The sequence below is a fragment of the Gopherus evgoodei genome, chromosome 17, assembly GCF_007399415.2.
Source record: "Gopherus evgoodei ecotype Sinaloan lineage chromosome 17, rGopEvg1_v1.p, whole genome shotgun sequence".
Lineage (NCBI taxonomy): Eukaryota > Metazoa > Chordata > Testudines > Testudinidae > Gopherus > Gopherus evgoodei.
The window spans coordinates 2,837,655-2,855,723 of NC_044338.1; the positions used below are offsets into that span (position 1 = coordinate 2,837,655).

At 40.9% G+C, this 18,069-nt stretch overlaps 2 protein-coding genes across 3 annotated transcripts in view; both read right to left on the reverse strand.

The window, feature by feature from the left end:
• The window catches only part of SLC6A4 (solute carrier family 6 member 4), a 37,938-nt gene extending 29,407 nt beyond the window's left edge, over positions 1-8,531 (reverse strand). Inside the window, 1 exon segment of the mRNA XM_030536306.1 lies at positions 7,453-8,531. The gene's annotated coding sequence lies outside the window, so the exon portion shown is untranslated.
• Positions 8,532-14,717: 6,186 nt separating this feature from the next.
• The window catches only part of BLMH (bleomycin hydrolase), a 34,750-nt gene continuing 31,398 nt past the window's right edge, over positions 14,718-18,069 (reverse strand). For both annotated transcript variants that reach the window (XM_030536637.1, XM_030536638.1), the window contains exon 12: positions 14,718-15,903. In XM_030536637.1, coding sequence (XP_030392497.1) covers positions 15,752-15,903 — 152 coding nt within the window. In that variant the 3' untranslated portion in view covers positions 14,718-15,751. The remainder of the gene's footprint in view (positions 15,904-18,069) is intronic.

Sequence of the window (18,069 nt, forward strand, 5' to 3'; positions counted from 1 at the left end):
AGGGTATATGGTTAAATCAAGCAATGATGTTCTCTAGTATTGCAGTTCCTCTGCTCCTAGACAGAGACCTAGCCTGAATTCCCTGCAAGTGGAATCTTATACCAGATGTGTTGATGATTTCATGGAGATCGTCCTGCACTTGCTGGAAAGCAATTGAAAGAGGAGCTTCCCTAGGAAATGGTTTTATGGCAAGACTTGAGGAAATGCAACACTGAATTAAATGTTTTACATATGCTTAAGGCTACGATTTTGTCACAGGGTCCTGGAAGTCACGGAATCCGTGATTCCCAGAGACCTCTAACATTTTCGCTTTAGTCCCAGAGTGGCAGGCTGGAGCTGTCAGCTGACAGGGACTCCCCTGCAGCCATGGGGGATCCCCGCAGTCCCAAGCCCACAGCTCCCAGCTGCTACCAGCAGCAAGGGGGGATCCCGCACTCTCAGCCACCATGGGTGGGGGGACCCTGGAGTCCCAGCAGCAGTGGGTGCTGGACCCTCTTCCTTCCCCTTTTTGTCATAGTTATTTTTAATGAAAGTCAGGGACAGGTCATGAGCTTCCATGAATTTTGGTTATTGCCGATGCTTGTCCATGACTTTTACTAAAACGAACTGTGACAAAATCTTAGCCTTACACAAGCTGCATCCTCTTATTGTTTTTATTGCCTCTTTCCAATCACTTTCACTAGATTCTGTGTCTCCATACCTCTGCTATTATTCCAAGGCAGGGAACTTGGGCCCTTTAGGATATGTCTATACTGCAGTAAACACCCATGGCCGGCCATGTCAGTTGACTTGGGCTTACAGGGCTCAGGCTACAGGGCTGTTTAACTGAGGTGTAGAGATTCGAGTTCAGGCTGGAGCCTGGATTGTGGGACCCTCCCCTCGCATGGGGTCCCAGAGCCTTGGCTCCAGTCTGAGCCTGAACATCTACACAGCAATTAAACATCCCTGTGGCCCGAGCCCGATTCAGCTGATATGGGCCAGGCGTAGGTGTTTAATTGCAATGTAGACATAGCCTTAAAGAATCAGCATACAAAATGGAATTTTAAGAAATAAGAAATTATTTAAATTGCTCATAACTAAGTGGTCCCTCCATCTCTCCCCATTCACTTCAATATCTTCTAAAAATCCCAAGAAGGGTACTCAATGAACCAGGTTTAATCCCAGGATCTGGGTACTCGAGATTGTGGGGATGAGCCAGGCACCTATTTATGGCTAAGTAAGGACATTTCACAAAGAGTGCATCCAGGTGCATTCTTACAGGATGCTTTCATCGTCAATCTGTGTCTTTGAAATGGACACATTCTTCTTTACTTAGAAAAGATAGTCAAAGGTTTCATTACCTAGGTCTGTGGCAAGTAAAATTTCCGTCTGTCTAGAACAAAACTCCTTCTGGGCTCCTGCCACCCACGTTCAAAGGAAGGAAGTACCAGATTAATTGGAATATTTTGGTAAGATTTTCAGTAGAATTAATTTCAAGCCCATAAAATGGGTTGTGACCTCCCTGGGACCTCAACATGAACTGGATCTCCTATTTTAAAAAGCAGTTTGTTGTGGGAAATGTCTCTTGAGCAACAGACTTTACAGCTGTGTAGTGATGAGCATAGATATGTAATTGTGGAGCCTCAGTGAGCTAAATTTAGCATATAATTTCACACAGCCCTAGGATTTTAACACCCAGAAAGTGCCATGTGGACAGCAGACAACGTCTTGTTTCTTTACTGGCTACAACTTAAGAGAAAAGACAGCACACATGCAAAGGGACTATATTTATATGAACAGTATAAATATTTAATAAGAGTAGAAGTGAAGTTCTTGGAGGTGGACAACATATTGTGGGATGTGGAGGGGCCTTCGGGATAGGTATCCTGATCCTGGGTAGAGTTATGCCCGTCCTGGAGGATCCCTCTTGTATTCTGTCGCTCTCTATCACTGCAGTAGCTAGTACTATTTGGCTCTTTTAGTGAATAGCATCAAGGATAACAGTTTATCATCTATTTTTGTTCTGAGCTGTTGCAAAGGTCACTCTTACGTAAACCCATATTGGCTCTTTATCAACAACTGAAACAGCTGCAGGGTGGAAAAAAAAAAAGAAAAACAAAGAAAAGAAAAAGCTTATAAAGAACATGTGACCTGGAAACTTGAGTTAGTTTTGTGTTGCCTTTCATAAGTGTGGTTTTAGTCTTTCAGAGGCCTGAAGTATCTGCTCCTTTCCCCGTCCTTCTAGTTCTGAGCGGATAATGTACTGACACAGAGATGAAAGATTTTAGGGGTCCATGAAAGATGACAGACTGATGATACTGTAAACCACAGTCCTCTCATTATGCACAGATTGAGTATAGTACAGAGCACAGAAAGGGCCCAGCAGTGCAAGCTTCACCCACTTCCAGTGCACCTCACTCTTCTCTAGAGAAGCCACCTGTAAGGTCATGGGAAGTCTGCCCTCTGCACCCATTCTGTCCTTGACCTCTCTCCCTAAAATGCCAGCCTCACTGTGAATTGTGGACTCGTATTCACTAGAAACTAGATCAAAGTCATTAGTTCACATAGGCCAAACAGCCTTTAGATAACAGTGAATTTTGGTTACTCCCACACGTGGCTAGAGATTAAATGGGAAAGGCACTAAAGCTCATTAGCAATGTCTTGATTTACAGCATACACAAAAACTACATCTTTGTCTCATGTAGTAGAAAAGTCCTCTTGGAATGCCATTGCCCTGGGTTCCAAGCCCATCTCAGACCTGACAATGGCAGTTCACTGATTTACTGGTGTCTGCTGTTTTTTTTCATGAGGCATATGGTGACCTCTAGTGGCAAGGTGTGCAACATACAAAGAATTCCTCTTTGCTTCTCAGTGATCCTGTGTGAGAAAGGTGAGAGGATATTCTGGTATATATTAGTCCTTTTCCTGTTCTCTAAATTTTTGGAAAGGTGAGATTCGGACCTTCAATCTGAATTCTGGCTAGAAGATTAAGCCAACCAAACCTAGTATCCTGCTGTTGGCACTAACCAATGCTTGATGCTTCAGAGGAAGGCAAACCGCCATAATTCCTCTTCTGAGTTATGCAAAACTGTACTGTATATGCAGAGGAGTTAGTGGTGTGTGAATTCCTTCCTAGCCTGTGCAACAATTAGCTCAAGCCCTGCAGCATGAGATTTGTTTATCCTTAATGTGCACAATTATAAAAGATATTATTGGTCATAAAGTAATGTGGGCTATTTTAAATCCTGCAGTCATGAAATACATATATTTGCATGCGTTTCACTTCAAACAGATTACTTTTTCTTTTAAAATTTACTAATTTGAAAACCAACACTTGATCTCGCTGGTGTATCAGCCACTAGCTGTGTTAGAGTTGAATTCCTGTAGAAGGGCTTTCATGTTATTAACATCACTTTGGGTGTGACAGGTGCCTTATTCCTATCGTCCACTCACATATCAGCACCTGCTAAGAACTAAATTGCTCTGAACTGGAGAATTAAAGGTTAACACATATACTTAGCAAAACAGAACAAGCTATTTCTTATTCTCTTACGCACTATAAATTGAAATTATTTCAGTTAATGTGACCTAAATTAGTTCTGAGTTTTCATTTAGCTGTTTGGGGATTTTTCTAAAATGTTGTTGTTTGGCTTCAAATGACACACACACACACACACACACGTGTGCGCGCACGTGTCTTGTTTAGGGAACATAGTAGGAGTTTGTGAGGGATTACAAATCATTCCTCTAGCATGGAAGAAGGAGCGCAGTTCTTCTGCAATCACTGTTCTAGCCTCCAGGCTGCAATAGCAACCTCAGCCCTTCTCCATGGCATGTGTAAAGGTTCCCAGACACTGGATCCACATACGTATCAACTCAAAAGTCTCTTGCCCTTCCCCCTTCCAGCCTTGCATAGTTCCACTTCTGTCACCCTACACAGGGTTGCCACTGGGGACTTACACAAACTATCCCTACTGCAATGCTCTTGAGGATGAGAGAGCTCCTATTTTACTACATATGTGGAGCGGGGAATAGAGAGGCTCCTTAAATCCTCTTTTCTGTTCTTGCCTTCTGTACCAGCACAGGCCAGGAGAGATGCTTTAATTCAAATATTTAAATGACAGATTGGTGTAGGAGCAGAGATGCCATGGCAATGAGAGCTGTTTGGAAACAATAGACAAACAGACCAATTCTGGCCAATTACAATTGGAAAACTTGCTCACGGCATATGTCCCAATGAATTTTATTTGCTGTTTATACCAGGAAAATCCTGTTTAGAATTGGCAACCATTTAACAGCATTTGCTATTGAATGGGCCCATTTTTATTGATTTCATGCAAAGCGGTTTGGTCCTGAGAAAACCCTTTCCCTATAATCTGAATTTTCCATTAAGCAAATTGACAGTAATTGGGATGGACTGTATTTTACACTTCCAAAACTAGCATCCAGAAGTATATGATCACTTGATGAACAGTCCTAGCTTTGGAGCTGGTCAGCTAGAGAATCAAAGAATTAGGCACAGAGAAGATGCATAACTTCACTTCTAGTTCATCCCTCACCAATGGGGGGTTGGTCTCTGCAGCGTGTTTTATTTGTGCTTTATTTAGTCCAGTTTTTAAATAACATGTGTAGATGATAGACCTGATCCAAAACCAACTGAAATCAGTGGGGTTTGAATCACATCCACTGTGCATGCTTAAATATCCCTATGTGACTTAAGTTTTTATACCACTCTCCATCACCAGTGTATCCAAGCCCCGTGTAATATTATAAATGTACAATATGCACGTAGTAACATGGATCTTGTCTGTAATAATACTCACACCTGAAGGGACACAACTTATCAAGGTCCAGATTCTGACACTCTACTGAGTATCGTTTTACTCTGAAATCTACTGGCAGATAAAATATTACTTAACAGAGCGAGGGTGGCAGAGTATAGCCATAAATAGTGAAACATCCTACACACAGGCAGAGGGCTAAGTGTGGCTACACCTGCAATCACAATGTTTCTGAACAAATAGTATTGTGTGGTGGGTCTTGCATGTGACCCTAAAAACTTTTGTGCTCTTCTTAACTACCAGATGTGCAGCAACACCACCTGGTGCATTAAGGAGGAAGCATCAGCCTTCACTCTGAATTTTATATGACAACCTAACTCTTATTTCATTCTATAGTTAACATTTCCAGAGCGAGACGACACATGACAGTGACTTAGTTGTGGAATTCCTAGAGAACGGAAACCACATAAGACATAAAGTTGCAGACTAAAGTAGATGGTGCATTTCCATATCTTTCCAAGACAGTTGTTCAGGCTATAGAGAAAGGAGGAGCACAAACACATTCTGTAGCTGCAGAGTTTAAATGTTCAGTGCAAAGGAATAGATGAGCTTAAAGAGGATGTCATTCCCCTAGATATTATCCTTAAATCATTTATGTAATCTTCAAGAAAGATACATAATACAGTAAATGTCACAAAATTACTAGAGCCCCATCAGCAAGACCAGACTTTCCATAGACAGGCAGATTGAGGTAATAACCCATGCTCACTGTATAATAAGATACATGCATGCATACACAGAGACTGACTACAAATTTACACTAACAGAGCACATTTCTCTATAATCATGTTTGTAAATGCTTAGGTAAGAAAGTAAATAAATGGTCACAAATGTATCTAGAAACCTTTCCTATAAGGCTACTTGGTACAAGGCTATCTTCAAGTTACGGCAGCAGCATTCTGGTTCCAAGCTCTACTGCAGCATTTCATGAAAAGCCCTGTTCCCTATATGGCCTTTATCATGCAAAGCTATTTGCATAAAAAATAACTGTCCGAACAGACAATGCTACAGAACTATCTTCAGAAGAGAATGATGACATTAGCACCGGGAAGGGCATCATGGTGCTGCATCCTCATTTCCTTAATGCCTCTCCTGTTGGAAAACTCAATATGTGTCCGTGCAGAAAGGCACAAGGGAGATGAGAGATGCTATACATTTTCCATACATGGGGATACATTTTTGATTGGATTCCCACAGTGTGTTGACACTTTTGTTAAGTTGCAGAGCTATTTGAAACTCATCCCCACTTCGTTCAATTAGAAAATGCACCCACGCAGCCACTGGCCCCTGCTTTCCTTATAAAGCACTTCCCAAGAATCCTCATTATTAGCCAGCTCCAAGGGAGAGCTGGTTAGCAACTAGCCACTCAACAGAAACAATAAGAGAAGAGCCATAAAGGTTTAACATCAGTTGCACTGCATTACATCCGATGAAGTGCCTGGAAACAAACAACCCAAATTCAAAAATCCCCAAACCAAATTATCTCCAGGCATAGGGGCTGGAACTAGGGATGGTGGAGGAATGGGGAGAATGCTGCCACAATCCCTGGCTTGAAGTCGTTTCCATCTTATACAGGGTTTGCAGCTTGGTTCAATGGCTCTCAGCATCCCACTATACACATTGTTCCAGCCCCCCTGTCTCCAGAAGTCCAAATCCACTGAATTATCTGTTTATTTCACTTTTGCTTTTCATATTAGATCCTTTTTCTACTCTCAACCTTCCAAGACACTTTATATGTATCATTGGAAGAAGACCCACTTTACACTATATATTTGATCACCTTATATTCTTAATCATTTGAGCTTCTGTAATATTTATCAGACTTGCAGCTAAGCCAACAAGCCTGATAATTGCATAGGTGCACACTGATTACAACAGATACATTCACAAAATACTCTTCAGGCTATTACTTACAATAATTCTGTTCCATCAAGTTAGATAAACCATTCTAAAATAATAAATGATAATTTCAAATATAAATTAATGTGGCTAATTAAATTTGGTTTATTTTTGTCCTTTTGAAGTAAATCAGAATTTTGCATTGATTTTTGTCTCAGATTCTGCCCCTTTCACATAATTCTTCTCAAGCTCAGTTTAATATACTTCTTGAATTTGAAATAAATGTTCTATTCATAATACAAGAATTTAGATTGTTGTAAATTCTAATTTCAAATTGTCATAACATGTTCTGCTGCAGGCATTTGTCTGCAACATTAATAATTACTGGACAAATGCCTGGATGAGACAGCAGGCATGTAGCTGCAGAAAAGCAAACTGAGGCATATGTCTAATGAATCAAAACAAACTTTCACCAAAATTCAAGGCATCCTTTTCTCAAAGCCACGACAGATGTGTCTTTTCTCCCAACACTTCGAACGGTGCTGGGAGCCATATAAAATGTACATTTAAAAACAATTTGAAAAGCAAACAAACAAAATGTATTATGTAAACTTTAGGTCATTATCACGTTCTAAAGTTCATAACCATAGTTGCAAGAAGCAATGAAACAGTAAAAGTTAATGAAACTCCAGTCCTTCTTGAAGCATAAGACAGACTCAGATAAAAGAATCTATCTGGCTCACATAGTATAAAACTTTACTGTAGGTTTAAAACAAAATGAAAAAGTACCTACCTGCCTTTCAGATGAATCTGAGGTGCTTTCCCCTGGAGTTATCCAAGACTGAGTAACCCTAGCCCTACATTTACTTCAGAGCCTCTGAAACTTAGCCTGTGGCAACTCAGCATCTTGGTGAGGTTTTTGTACACCAATCCCCCTCACATGGTCTGATTTCCAGATAATCTGCTGCCAAAGAGCTCTTTAAGAATTTTTGCGTCACTTTTAGTCAAAATAAACTTTATGTTTCACCAGGGCTGCAGCTCAATTTTCCTCCTAGAGGTGGGTGGTTACATTTGTATGTTCTGATCAGTTCAGGAGAGCAGGATCCAGCTAAGAGAGGCAGGATGAAGGTGCAGGGAAGCTCACTGTTAAGGCATAATTTTCATGTCTCCAGTTACAGCTATAAATAAGGGGATGGTGGTGACAAGCAGACGACAAATAGGGTTAATGATCAGTGAATTAGAAGTGTGCAGATGGGTCTTACTATAAAAAGGTATGCAGGGAGCTACAATCCTAGTTCTGGAATAGAGTGGAGAAAGGGGGGTTCTTAGGCTTCCTCGTTACTGATTACTTACATTATTTTAATGCAGAAATATAAATGAGGGGTAATTTTGTTATAAAATGTTAGGCACAAATTCTTTGAAAACTGTTTTTGCTACTTTAATCAAGACAAGGCACTTCCTCTGTCCCTCCCATCCCTCAAAAAACCTCCAAAACAAAGGCTTTTTCTCCAAGGTACTTCAGTCCAGAGAAAGTACTTGTACGGTCTCAAATGTTACCATTTGTTTATAGAAGATGGAAAAGCATAAATCAGAGAGCTAGTGCCCCAGTCTGCATGCAGATTTGAAATAGTGAGCAGAAAATCGTAAGGGAAAAAAGAATAGCAAACTTTTAGAAGGAACAGCAAAACAGTTGGTATAAGTGGCAGACAGTTCGCAAAGATCTGTTCTGAGTAGTTCAGTAATAACAGAAACTCTGACTACAAACAAGCAAGCCTAGGGCTATAATTATTGCTTCCCTTTCTCTGACTGCTGGTCCCCCTCTCCTTCGCGCCAGCAGTGGCTATCGGCACCATCTCAAGGACAGTTGTGGTAATGCAACACTGTTGTAATGCAACACTGTTAATAAGATAACCCAGATCCTTCCTTTCTCCTGGTAATTCTTTGTGAACATCGTCTAAAAAAGTGTTTTTTTCAGTTTTTAAACTGGTTGCCTTCTAATTTCTCTACAGCTTTTTTATTTTTCTGTTACTGGCCAGGGTAAATAGCAATCTCTAGCTGGTTTCCTCTTTTACATCACTTTGTCACATCCCCCTCATACTCTTCTTTCCAAATTAATAGTCCTAGACTTCCCCTGGATAAACAGGAGAAAAGCAGGTTAGAGCCCATCCGCATTTCACATTCTGCTCCCAGTACTCTATCCCATTCCCAAGAGTTTGAAAGGCTGAAGGTTAATTGTGCCTCACTCAGTACACCTTGCTTGAGAGCTGAGCAGAATATTTGTATGTATAAAGGATCTGTTTGCAGACTTCAGTCTAGCATTTCAGGGATGATTTTGTTCATGGAAAGGATCCATTCCTTCACTCTCAACCAGAATTCCCGGGTCTCTAATACCAGAATCCTGGAATGGATTTCCCAGGAACTCTTGAGTCTACTCTCTCACAGAAAATAGGATCTTTCATCACAGTTTTTGGAGTTTTTCCCCCCTCACTTGTAGAAATATATAAGAATCTGCATGACGTGTCTTTTTAAAAAAATATTATTTGTTGCTGTAGCTCCACTCTACTCTGCTGAGAGCAGGTTTTTGCCATGGTTTCTGAACAATAACTGAACACTGTTTGTCTCAGTCTACACTGATAGTTACACTGTGTTCAGCTGCACACACTGATGACACACAGTGTCAGCAACTGGTGATATACAGACAGAGCTTTAAGGTACACAGAGTGCATTGAGAACGTATAAAGAGCTGTAACAATTACTTAGCTTGGCTTTTTTGTTCACTTATGGGTTTTTCCTTTATGTTTTTCACTGCAGTACATGTATTTTATTTGTTCTGTAAAGTACCTAAAACACTTTGTGGATACTGCATAAATAATAATTGCATCCCAAAATCTGATTATTAATTTATTCATGGACTTTTCTATATCACCTATCACTCTAGTAGCTGACCACTTCCCCTACATTAGTGAATTTATTTTCACAACACCCCAGTGAAGTGAAAGGATGATATTATTCCTATTTTACAAAAGGACAACTGAGGCACAAAAAGACTGAGGTCAAAGACTCAGCTAGTTTTGGGTGCCTGATCTGAGATGAGATGTCTATGATTTTTCAGAGTCCTCAGCATTATGTAACAGTTTGTGTGTTCAAAGCAGAGTGCCCATTGATTTCAATTGCAACAGTGACTTCAGCTGAGAGTGCAATGATCCCACATAGCTGTGGCTGGGGCATTTGGTGCACTGATTGAGGCACACCAGATTGTGATAGGCACGTGTAGGCCCCGGGATCTTGAAAGGCGTGTAATGGAGCATACTGCTCATCATAGTAGTGGAGATACAGCGGCAGGTTTGGAGCTGCTGATATTCTGTCAGTAAGAGTTCCCTGTAAGAGTGTCAGTAAGCTGTCTGCCCAGGGCCTCTTTTCTGCATATCTTGGCACACGTGGATGGTCCCTGGGGTGGGGTTGAAGTAAATTAAACTAAATCAAATTAAGGCAACTTTAATTCTGAATGAGTGTCCACACAAGGGTACAGGGAAGTTTAACTCATCCATTTTAAATTCACATATTTAATTAATTCAGATTTAATTTCCTGAGTGTTCCTGTGTAGACAAGCCCTTGGTCTCACTGTCTACCGTCTAGTCTCCTTGTCCCCGTATATTCCCTCCACTACTGTCCACTCCACCCAGGTCCAGCTGTTGCCCTGTCTACATCTGAGTCAGGAAGCTGCCTCCTCCACACTGTCTAGATGCTGCCAAGGGAACATTGGAAGCATGGGAAAAACAATATCCCTGTTTTCAGGTCTGGTGCCACAGCAAGTGGGAGTTAGCAGTTTTAGGGAACATCTTGTTCAGCCCCTGAAGCACTGAACTGGAGCATGCTAAGTGCAAATGGACTCTCAGGAGACTTTAGCTGCCAAACTCTAAGCAGTCTCTTCTGAGCATGTGCAAACAGATTTTTTCAAAGGCTTAGAACTTGGCCAAATTTGGGTGAATTTTCAGGGAAACAGCAAAAAGCACATGCCTGCCATATTTCAAGCTTTTACTCCAAAAGCATAGGGGAGGCTAAAGCTTTCCAGTAAAGAAAGTTGTAAGAAAAAAACATTTAACATAGGCAAAACAAATTTTTTCACTAATCAACTTCCCAGAAATGGCTGAACCATTTTATTGGAACTTAAAAAAAAAAAAGTGTAAGCAGACACCTTACATTGAAAATTTCAGCCTGAACACGATGACTAGTTAGGAACTCTATAAGTATTATCTTGTAGGGTTTTCTTGAAGCATAGGCTTTCCCCCAGAAGAAGGTGATATAACCCTATGTTACCTACCCTGGGTCCAAATAGAGCCCACACCAGAACTTGTAACTGATCTAAGTTATAGGCCCCCTGTCTTGTGTTTAGAACACCTTCCTTGAGTGCAAAATTAAAGGATCATTGCTGCAACAAGCTACCACAGGGAAACAGAATACGAAGTTTAATCTCAGTTCTAGTCCAGCAGGACATGGGTACAAAGCACATTTTATGCTATGAGTAGGAAGAAAGTGTATATAGGTAGGTGGCTTTGCAAAAACCCTGGATGAAAAATTCAGGAGCTGTTATGTGGGGAAGGCAGGATATGCTTCACACCTAGTAGGGCATTGTCATAACAGGTTGTAGGGAGGGACCTTCTGTGAACTATCACATGAAAGTGTTATGGTTATATTCATAAAAGTTAAACAAATGCACATTGCCATCAGCCAGTCCATGTGCAGTTCAGAGATCTTTCTCTCCATGTGCAAACTGTATATCAGGGATACAACTAAGCTAGGTAAGGAGAGAGCTCTGAGGTGTTTGGCTTCTTTCCCTCCTCCCCCCATTCTAGTCTCAACCTCTTTTTACCAACTGGATATGAATGTTTCCTTGTAATCTGGATTTACAGTCCCTTAGGGACAGAGTTTCCCTTGCCCTGGGACTGTACACGGAGCAGGCCAGATTTATTCATAGATTTGTATTCTATTAATTGAAATGCAGTTTTAATCCTAATCCTCTATTCTCTGATCCAGCCCCTAAAAACAGACTGGAGAAAAACAAAATGTTCCTCGCTTAAACTCTCCCGTAAAACCAGAATGAAGAAGTACTAGGCTCACACTTGCTGCACCAGCTTGGCAACTCACTCCATACCACTAATGTATTGGTGTGCACGTCAGAAGAGAGACTGAGGTTCTTTTGGGACTACCAGAACCTGCTTTTCATAACACATCTTGAGGCCTATCCATGTTTTCTCTGGCTGTCTCCATTCTTAAACTAACACTGAAGGTTGCTATTCACATTACCACATTTTCCTTTAGGACAAAGAGGCAGCATGGTCTGGTAAATTGATGATGAGCCTCTGAGCCAGGAACTACCAAACTGCAGTCACTTCACCACTCTCTGCCTCAGTTGCCCCATCTGTAAAAGCAGGGACAGCTGAAGTAATGCAGGACACTTCAATTAAGAATTTTAAAAAAATTTAACATTCTATAAATTTCATAATTCTTTAATAATTTGCATCTAAAAAGTTACCAGGTTTGTTGGATTAGGCCTAAATTTGAATCTAAATACAAAGGATAATTGCCTTCTGACATTAGCAGCCAATAGATCATTAAAGTCATACAAATATAAAAATAAAGCAGGAGGGAAGGTTGGAATTAATTTTCTTCAGTTTTGCTGTTGTGTAAATTCCATTATGCGGTGATGCACGAAACTCTTGCCTCAGGAGAGCACAACTAGTCATCATTTATTATTTGATGGCACCCAAAAGAATACATTACCAAAGCCATGGGGCCCCACTATCCCGAGATTAGTATGGACATTTTACATCTATCACACTATCAACAGGAGCTGGTGGAGGGGAATCTATTTATACATATGAATTTTAATCAACATTTCAAATGTTCAATTTAAAAAAATTACAAATAACTTCAGTGTTGTTTAATAGTCAACATAACCACCAATAGCTAAGGCAGCTGATCTGTTTTATTAGATAAAAATAGCCCTTGGCAGGGGACCCAGCTACTACAGCAAAGAGCACTGTTTAAGAATGTATATAGAACAAACAGGAGCATACAACTCCTGGTTGCTGCCAGTGGCACAAAACTGGAATCAGACTATTGAAAATTCCTGTGACAACGCAAGTAACTCAACACACAACGTCCTAGTGGTATCCCTGTCAGCTTCAAAGTACAGTAAAGGCATGGCTACACATTGCACTAGAGATGGTAATGGTCAGCTCCAGGAGACATTCCCACACTAGCTGTGATCAAGCTTGAAAGCTAAGAATGAGTGTAACCAGTGCTTAACTCATGCCAGGGCTGAGCCCTGGCACCTCTGGGCCTGGTAGTCCAGAGGCCTGGCATCAGTTACAAATGTAAAAGTATTGCTTGAGCCCCGGCACCTCTTCCATTACAGATTAAGCACTGGTGTAACACCACTGCTCTGAGTGGGTATCTATGCTGAGTAGACACCCAATGGCTTGGAGGGTGTCATACTCCAAGAGGCTAGTCCTCCTACCACCACAGTTACCCTCATTTTTAGTGCACTAGCTGGATCAGAGCTAACAGAGGCATCTCCTCAAGCTAGAAGTTACACTTCCATCTTGAAGATAGACATACCCTTACACATATTGGCATGGACTACTGAAAGCTGTTGATTTAACAGCCCTTGGAGTTATCACAGCAGAGCAAAACACTGGAATATATTTCTCTCCTCCATCCCCCTTGCAAAGATTTTAGAGCAGCAGTGGGTGTAGATAGAATACTGTGTCTGCCAGACTGGCTTCATTTTACATAGCATGGTTTCCAGCCATCAGAATGATCTGTGTTTTGGGGAGAACAAGCTATTGTATAAACTGTACTAGGAAACATCCGGGCAAGAACAGCAGAGATAAGCACACACTGGACAATAGTTTAAAATATTCCAAAACAAACAAAAATGGGCTTGAACACAGTTTAAGCTTGTCAAACTCAATCATCAGTGCTGGTATAGGCAAAACACACTATCACTGTATCTCAAAAGAAGTTAACTCCCTTTGATGGCTATAATCGAGTGGTAAACATGCAACATCAAAAGCAAAAACCTTAAAGTAACTAGGATATTGAATTTTGGGAAGCAAAAGCCCATGCATGAGCCTTAGCCTATTTCAGAACCAGATTCAACCCCAAGAAAATTGCTTACTTGCCACAGCTAAGTTAGTTTGCAGGTGTACATTAGTGCTTCTTTATGTGGGCGGGGTTTGGACAAGCATATATGAATGTGCTTTATAAACATGAAGCACATCAGAGACCACCTCCTATCTGCTGTAAAATGCAGGCTTTCACAGACCTTTCTTGTAGAAATCAAGGACAATCCATTTTTCCAGAGGTAGTTCTGGAGGAAATCCAAGCAGTTGTGTGTTTGAAATCTGGGAACATATGCAGTGGAATGCTTATGTACAGCTTCAAATTTCTGTTAGTGACTAATATTATTAGAAGGAAAAGGTTTAAGCAATTCTGTTTGCAGCCAAGTCTTTGCTTCTCTTTACACCATGAATTTTTAATGGGCCCTACTAGAGGTGAAAAAGATACTTTTTGATGAAAGTACATCAGTAAAGGAAGCTGAACTTGGAACCCCAAGAATCCCATTCATTGCTTGTTTGTAGGCCAGCACTGTTTTATCTATAATAAGTTAGTGGACTATTCTGTCAATATTTTCACCACTTTGTCCAACCCCACCTTTTTCCCTTCCTCAGTGAGTAAAGGCTCCATGCAGAACAGCACAAGTCATTGTCACAGAGGTCATGGTAGGCAGTTTAACAGCTTGGCTTGATTTGAATCCAAGCATTTACACTGTGCTCATCACCTTGGTATTTAAGTGCCTGTGGTGTGAATGTCACACTGTACACAGCATGGGTGGAGAGCCTGTGTGTCTGCTATGGAGAAGATAAGCAACATGCCTTCCTGAACTGCTAGTGTTTTGGCTCCCCAAGAGTTGTTTATGGGTCACTAGCATCTTTCCCATTCAATGAAGTTACATGTAGCTAGTTTATAAAAGAAAACAGCTCTACCCGTACCTCCAGAAAGTGTTTTATTTAAAAGCGTCATAGCACCATCTAGTTGAAGATGTCCACATAAAAATGCAATAATTAAAAACCCAGTTTTGCTAGAGCAGTGGTCTCCAAAGTTGGGGGTGTGCAAGAGGGCCCTTCGGGGTGCATGGCAGGAGGAGCACTGCCAGAGCAGCACTGCTTTGGCAGTTCAGGCAGGGGTACATGCTCCAAAGTTGTTTTTTTTTGTTTGTTTGTTTTTTTACTGATAGGGGTGCGTGACCAAAAAAGTTTGGAGACCACTGTGCTAGAGTACCATATTCTTTAACTGTGCCTGTTATATTATGGTTGTCCTTGCTAATCTTATTGAAAAATAACGCTCCTGTGAGTCCAGATTAAACACACCAGAATCAATCAGTCTGTCATACTTTGATTGTCTGACTTGCTTTCTGCTCTTCCCTAAGACTCAATGCTGCTGGAATAAGAAACAAACAGTTTTGGAAAAATTACTAGAAGAAAATGGAACTCTCTATACACTGACCTCCTTAAGAGGAACTTCTATTATGCAGAAAACCAAAAATGTGAATAGCTCCCTAGAAACAAAATAAAGCCAATACTGAATCTGGACACTTCTATAGTACAAATAAAAATATGAAAGATTTCTTAAACATTTTGCTGTACTTTTCCTAATATCACTCAGCCAGTTAGCCTAAAATGTGGCCATCTACAACCCTCTCTCCTATGGAAAGCACTGGTCAAAACAGTTTTACAGAATTATGTTCATTAAAGGTAAAAACCCAAACTGACATTGAAAGCACTTATTATACAGTATCATGATGAGGAGAGTAAATTTTGTGCACGTGTGCACACAGAATAGCCCGACAGCTTTTGTATTCAGCCATTCAGTAAAGCGCTATTTCCCCAAAAGATCCTTCACATACTTTTAAAGACTATGGACCAAGCTGTGTGCTTGGTCTCATCATTTGGCTATGGCTTCCAGTCTCTGGGATTCTCTATCACATCTACTTCTGGTTGACCATTAGGAGGCAGGTACTGTGCAGTTCACTTGGCTAATGCACCCATGGGGTCCCACGCTGGCAAGACAATGGGTTCCTGCTGCATCACTGCTAAGATGTCTTCTGGCACATATTTCTTATCCACCACCACTTCATAAACATACTCAGAAAACCAGTCATCAGACATGATCAGGTAACCTGGAGATAAAAAAACAAAGTATTTTACTAACAAAGAACATTAATGATATGGGGAGGCATAGATCTTATGGAAAATTGTATCATGTCTGACAGCTTCATACTGTCAATCATAAATAGCAATCATTTCCACAGCAACTTTCACGACAGTCTTGGAGACTTCAATTTTCTGTTTTTAGTTATTATGAACTACCTGATTAAGTAGATTTTAGCTACAGAGACTTGGAGCAACAAGCCTAAATAGAAAGAACGTTTGACAAGAGTGTCTTGGATAGGAAATCCTGAAAAGAGCTTTGCAAATATAGGCACCTTTGTGCAAGGAAGAGACCATCTGTACTGAACAAGAGGGTCTGAGCCAGAACAAAAGGATTTATAATTTGGGCAACAAACAGCAGTCCTGGGGCATAGATCATACAAAAGGCAGACCCTCTGAATACGGGAGGCTCACGTTATAAATCGCTCAGTCATGTGTTGCTGTTTTACAGGGCATAATGAATATGCCTATTTAGCTGAACTGCAATGCACTAGATACATTCCAGATTGCTTAGGCTAAACTTCAGACTGTTTTATCCATGCTTATTAACTACTCCAGTTATCTGGGCTTCCTTGTCCAGAACTCCATTTCAGGAGATGGAAAGAATGTGTGTGTCCATGTTAGATGCTAATTTCTTCCCTCAAACAAAGCCACTGAGACACCCTCTGGCTGAAATAAATCTTAAGGATAAACTGCACCTCATGTTTACACCGTTCCCACTCTATTCTTATAGATAAACTAGGAAAGTACAATTTAGATGGGGCTACTATAAGGTGGGTGCATAACTGGCTGGATAACCGTACTCAGAGAGTAGTTATTAATGGCTCCCAATCCTGCTGGAAAGGTATAACAAGTGGGGTTCCACAGGGGTCTGTTTTGGGACCGGCTCTGTTCAATATCTTCATCAACGATTTAGATGTTGGCATAGAAAGTACGCTTATTAAGTTTGCAGACGATACCAAACTGGGAGGGATTGCAACTGCTTTGGAGGACAGGGTCAAAATTCAAAATGATCTGGACAAATTGGAGAAATGGTCTGAGGTAAACAGGATGAAGTTCAATAAAGATAAATGCAAAGTGCTCCACTTAGGAAGGAACAATCAGTTTCACACATACAGAATGGGAAGAGACTGTCTAGGAAGGAGTATGGCAGAAAGATCTAGGGGTCATAGTGGACCACAAGCTTAATATGAGTCAACAGTGTGATACTGTTGCAAAAAAAGCAAACGTGATTCTGGGATGCATTAACAGGTGTGTTGTAAACAAGCCACGAGAAGACATTCTTCCGCTTTACTCTGCGCTGGTTAGGCCTCAACTGGAGTAGTGTGTCCAGTTCTGGGCTCCGCATTTCAAGAAAGATGTGGAGAAATTGGAGAGGGTCCAGAGAAGAGCAACAAGAATGATTAAAGGTCTTGAGAACATGACCTATGAAGGAAGGCTGAAGGACTTGAGTTTGTTTAGTTTGGAAAAGAGAAGACTGAGAGGGGACATGATAGCAGTTTTCAGGTATCTAAAAGGGTGTCATCAGGAGGAGGGAGAAAACTTGTTCCCCTTAGCAATGGGCTTAAAAACTGCAGCAAGGGAGATTTAGGTTGGACATTAGGAAAAAGTTCCTAACTGTCAGGGTAGTTAAACACTGGAATGGATTGCCTAGGGAAGTTGTGGAATCTCCATCGCTGGAGATATTTAAGAGTAGGTTAGATAAATGTCTATTAGGGATGGTCTAGACAGTATTTGGTCCTGCCATGAGGGCAGGGGACTGGACTCTATGACCTCTCGAGGTCCCTTCCAGTCCTAGAGTCTATGAGGCTCTGGCTGGGAATCTTAATGCAAGAGCCTTCTACTTGTGTAAAGAAGAAAATCCTACATCTAAAACATCTTGGCTTTCAGCATAATCCTGCTCGCTGAAACAGAAATTGCAGGTATTACCCACCATCTCATTCCAGGGAATTCAGCATGAATTGAGAAAGTGCACTGTCAGGGAGAAGGCGGCTATATTTGATATAAGACAGATGAAGCTTTGTGTAATAAAGTTCCTCATGTCCCTATAACAATCTCACCACACAATCAAACCAAACAAGAAAATGCCCAAAGAATATGGACAATAAGTGCATCTATCTACACCATCTTGTTTC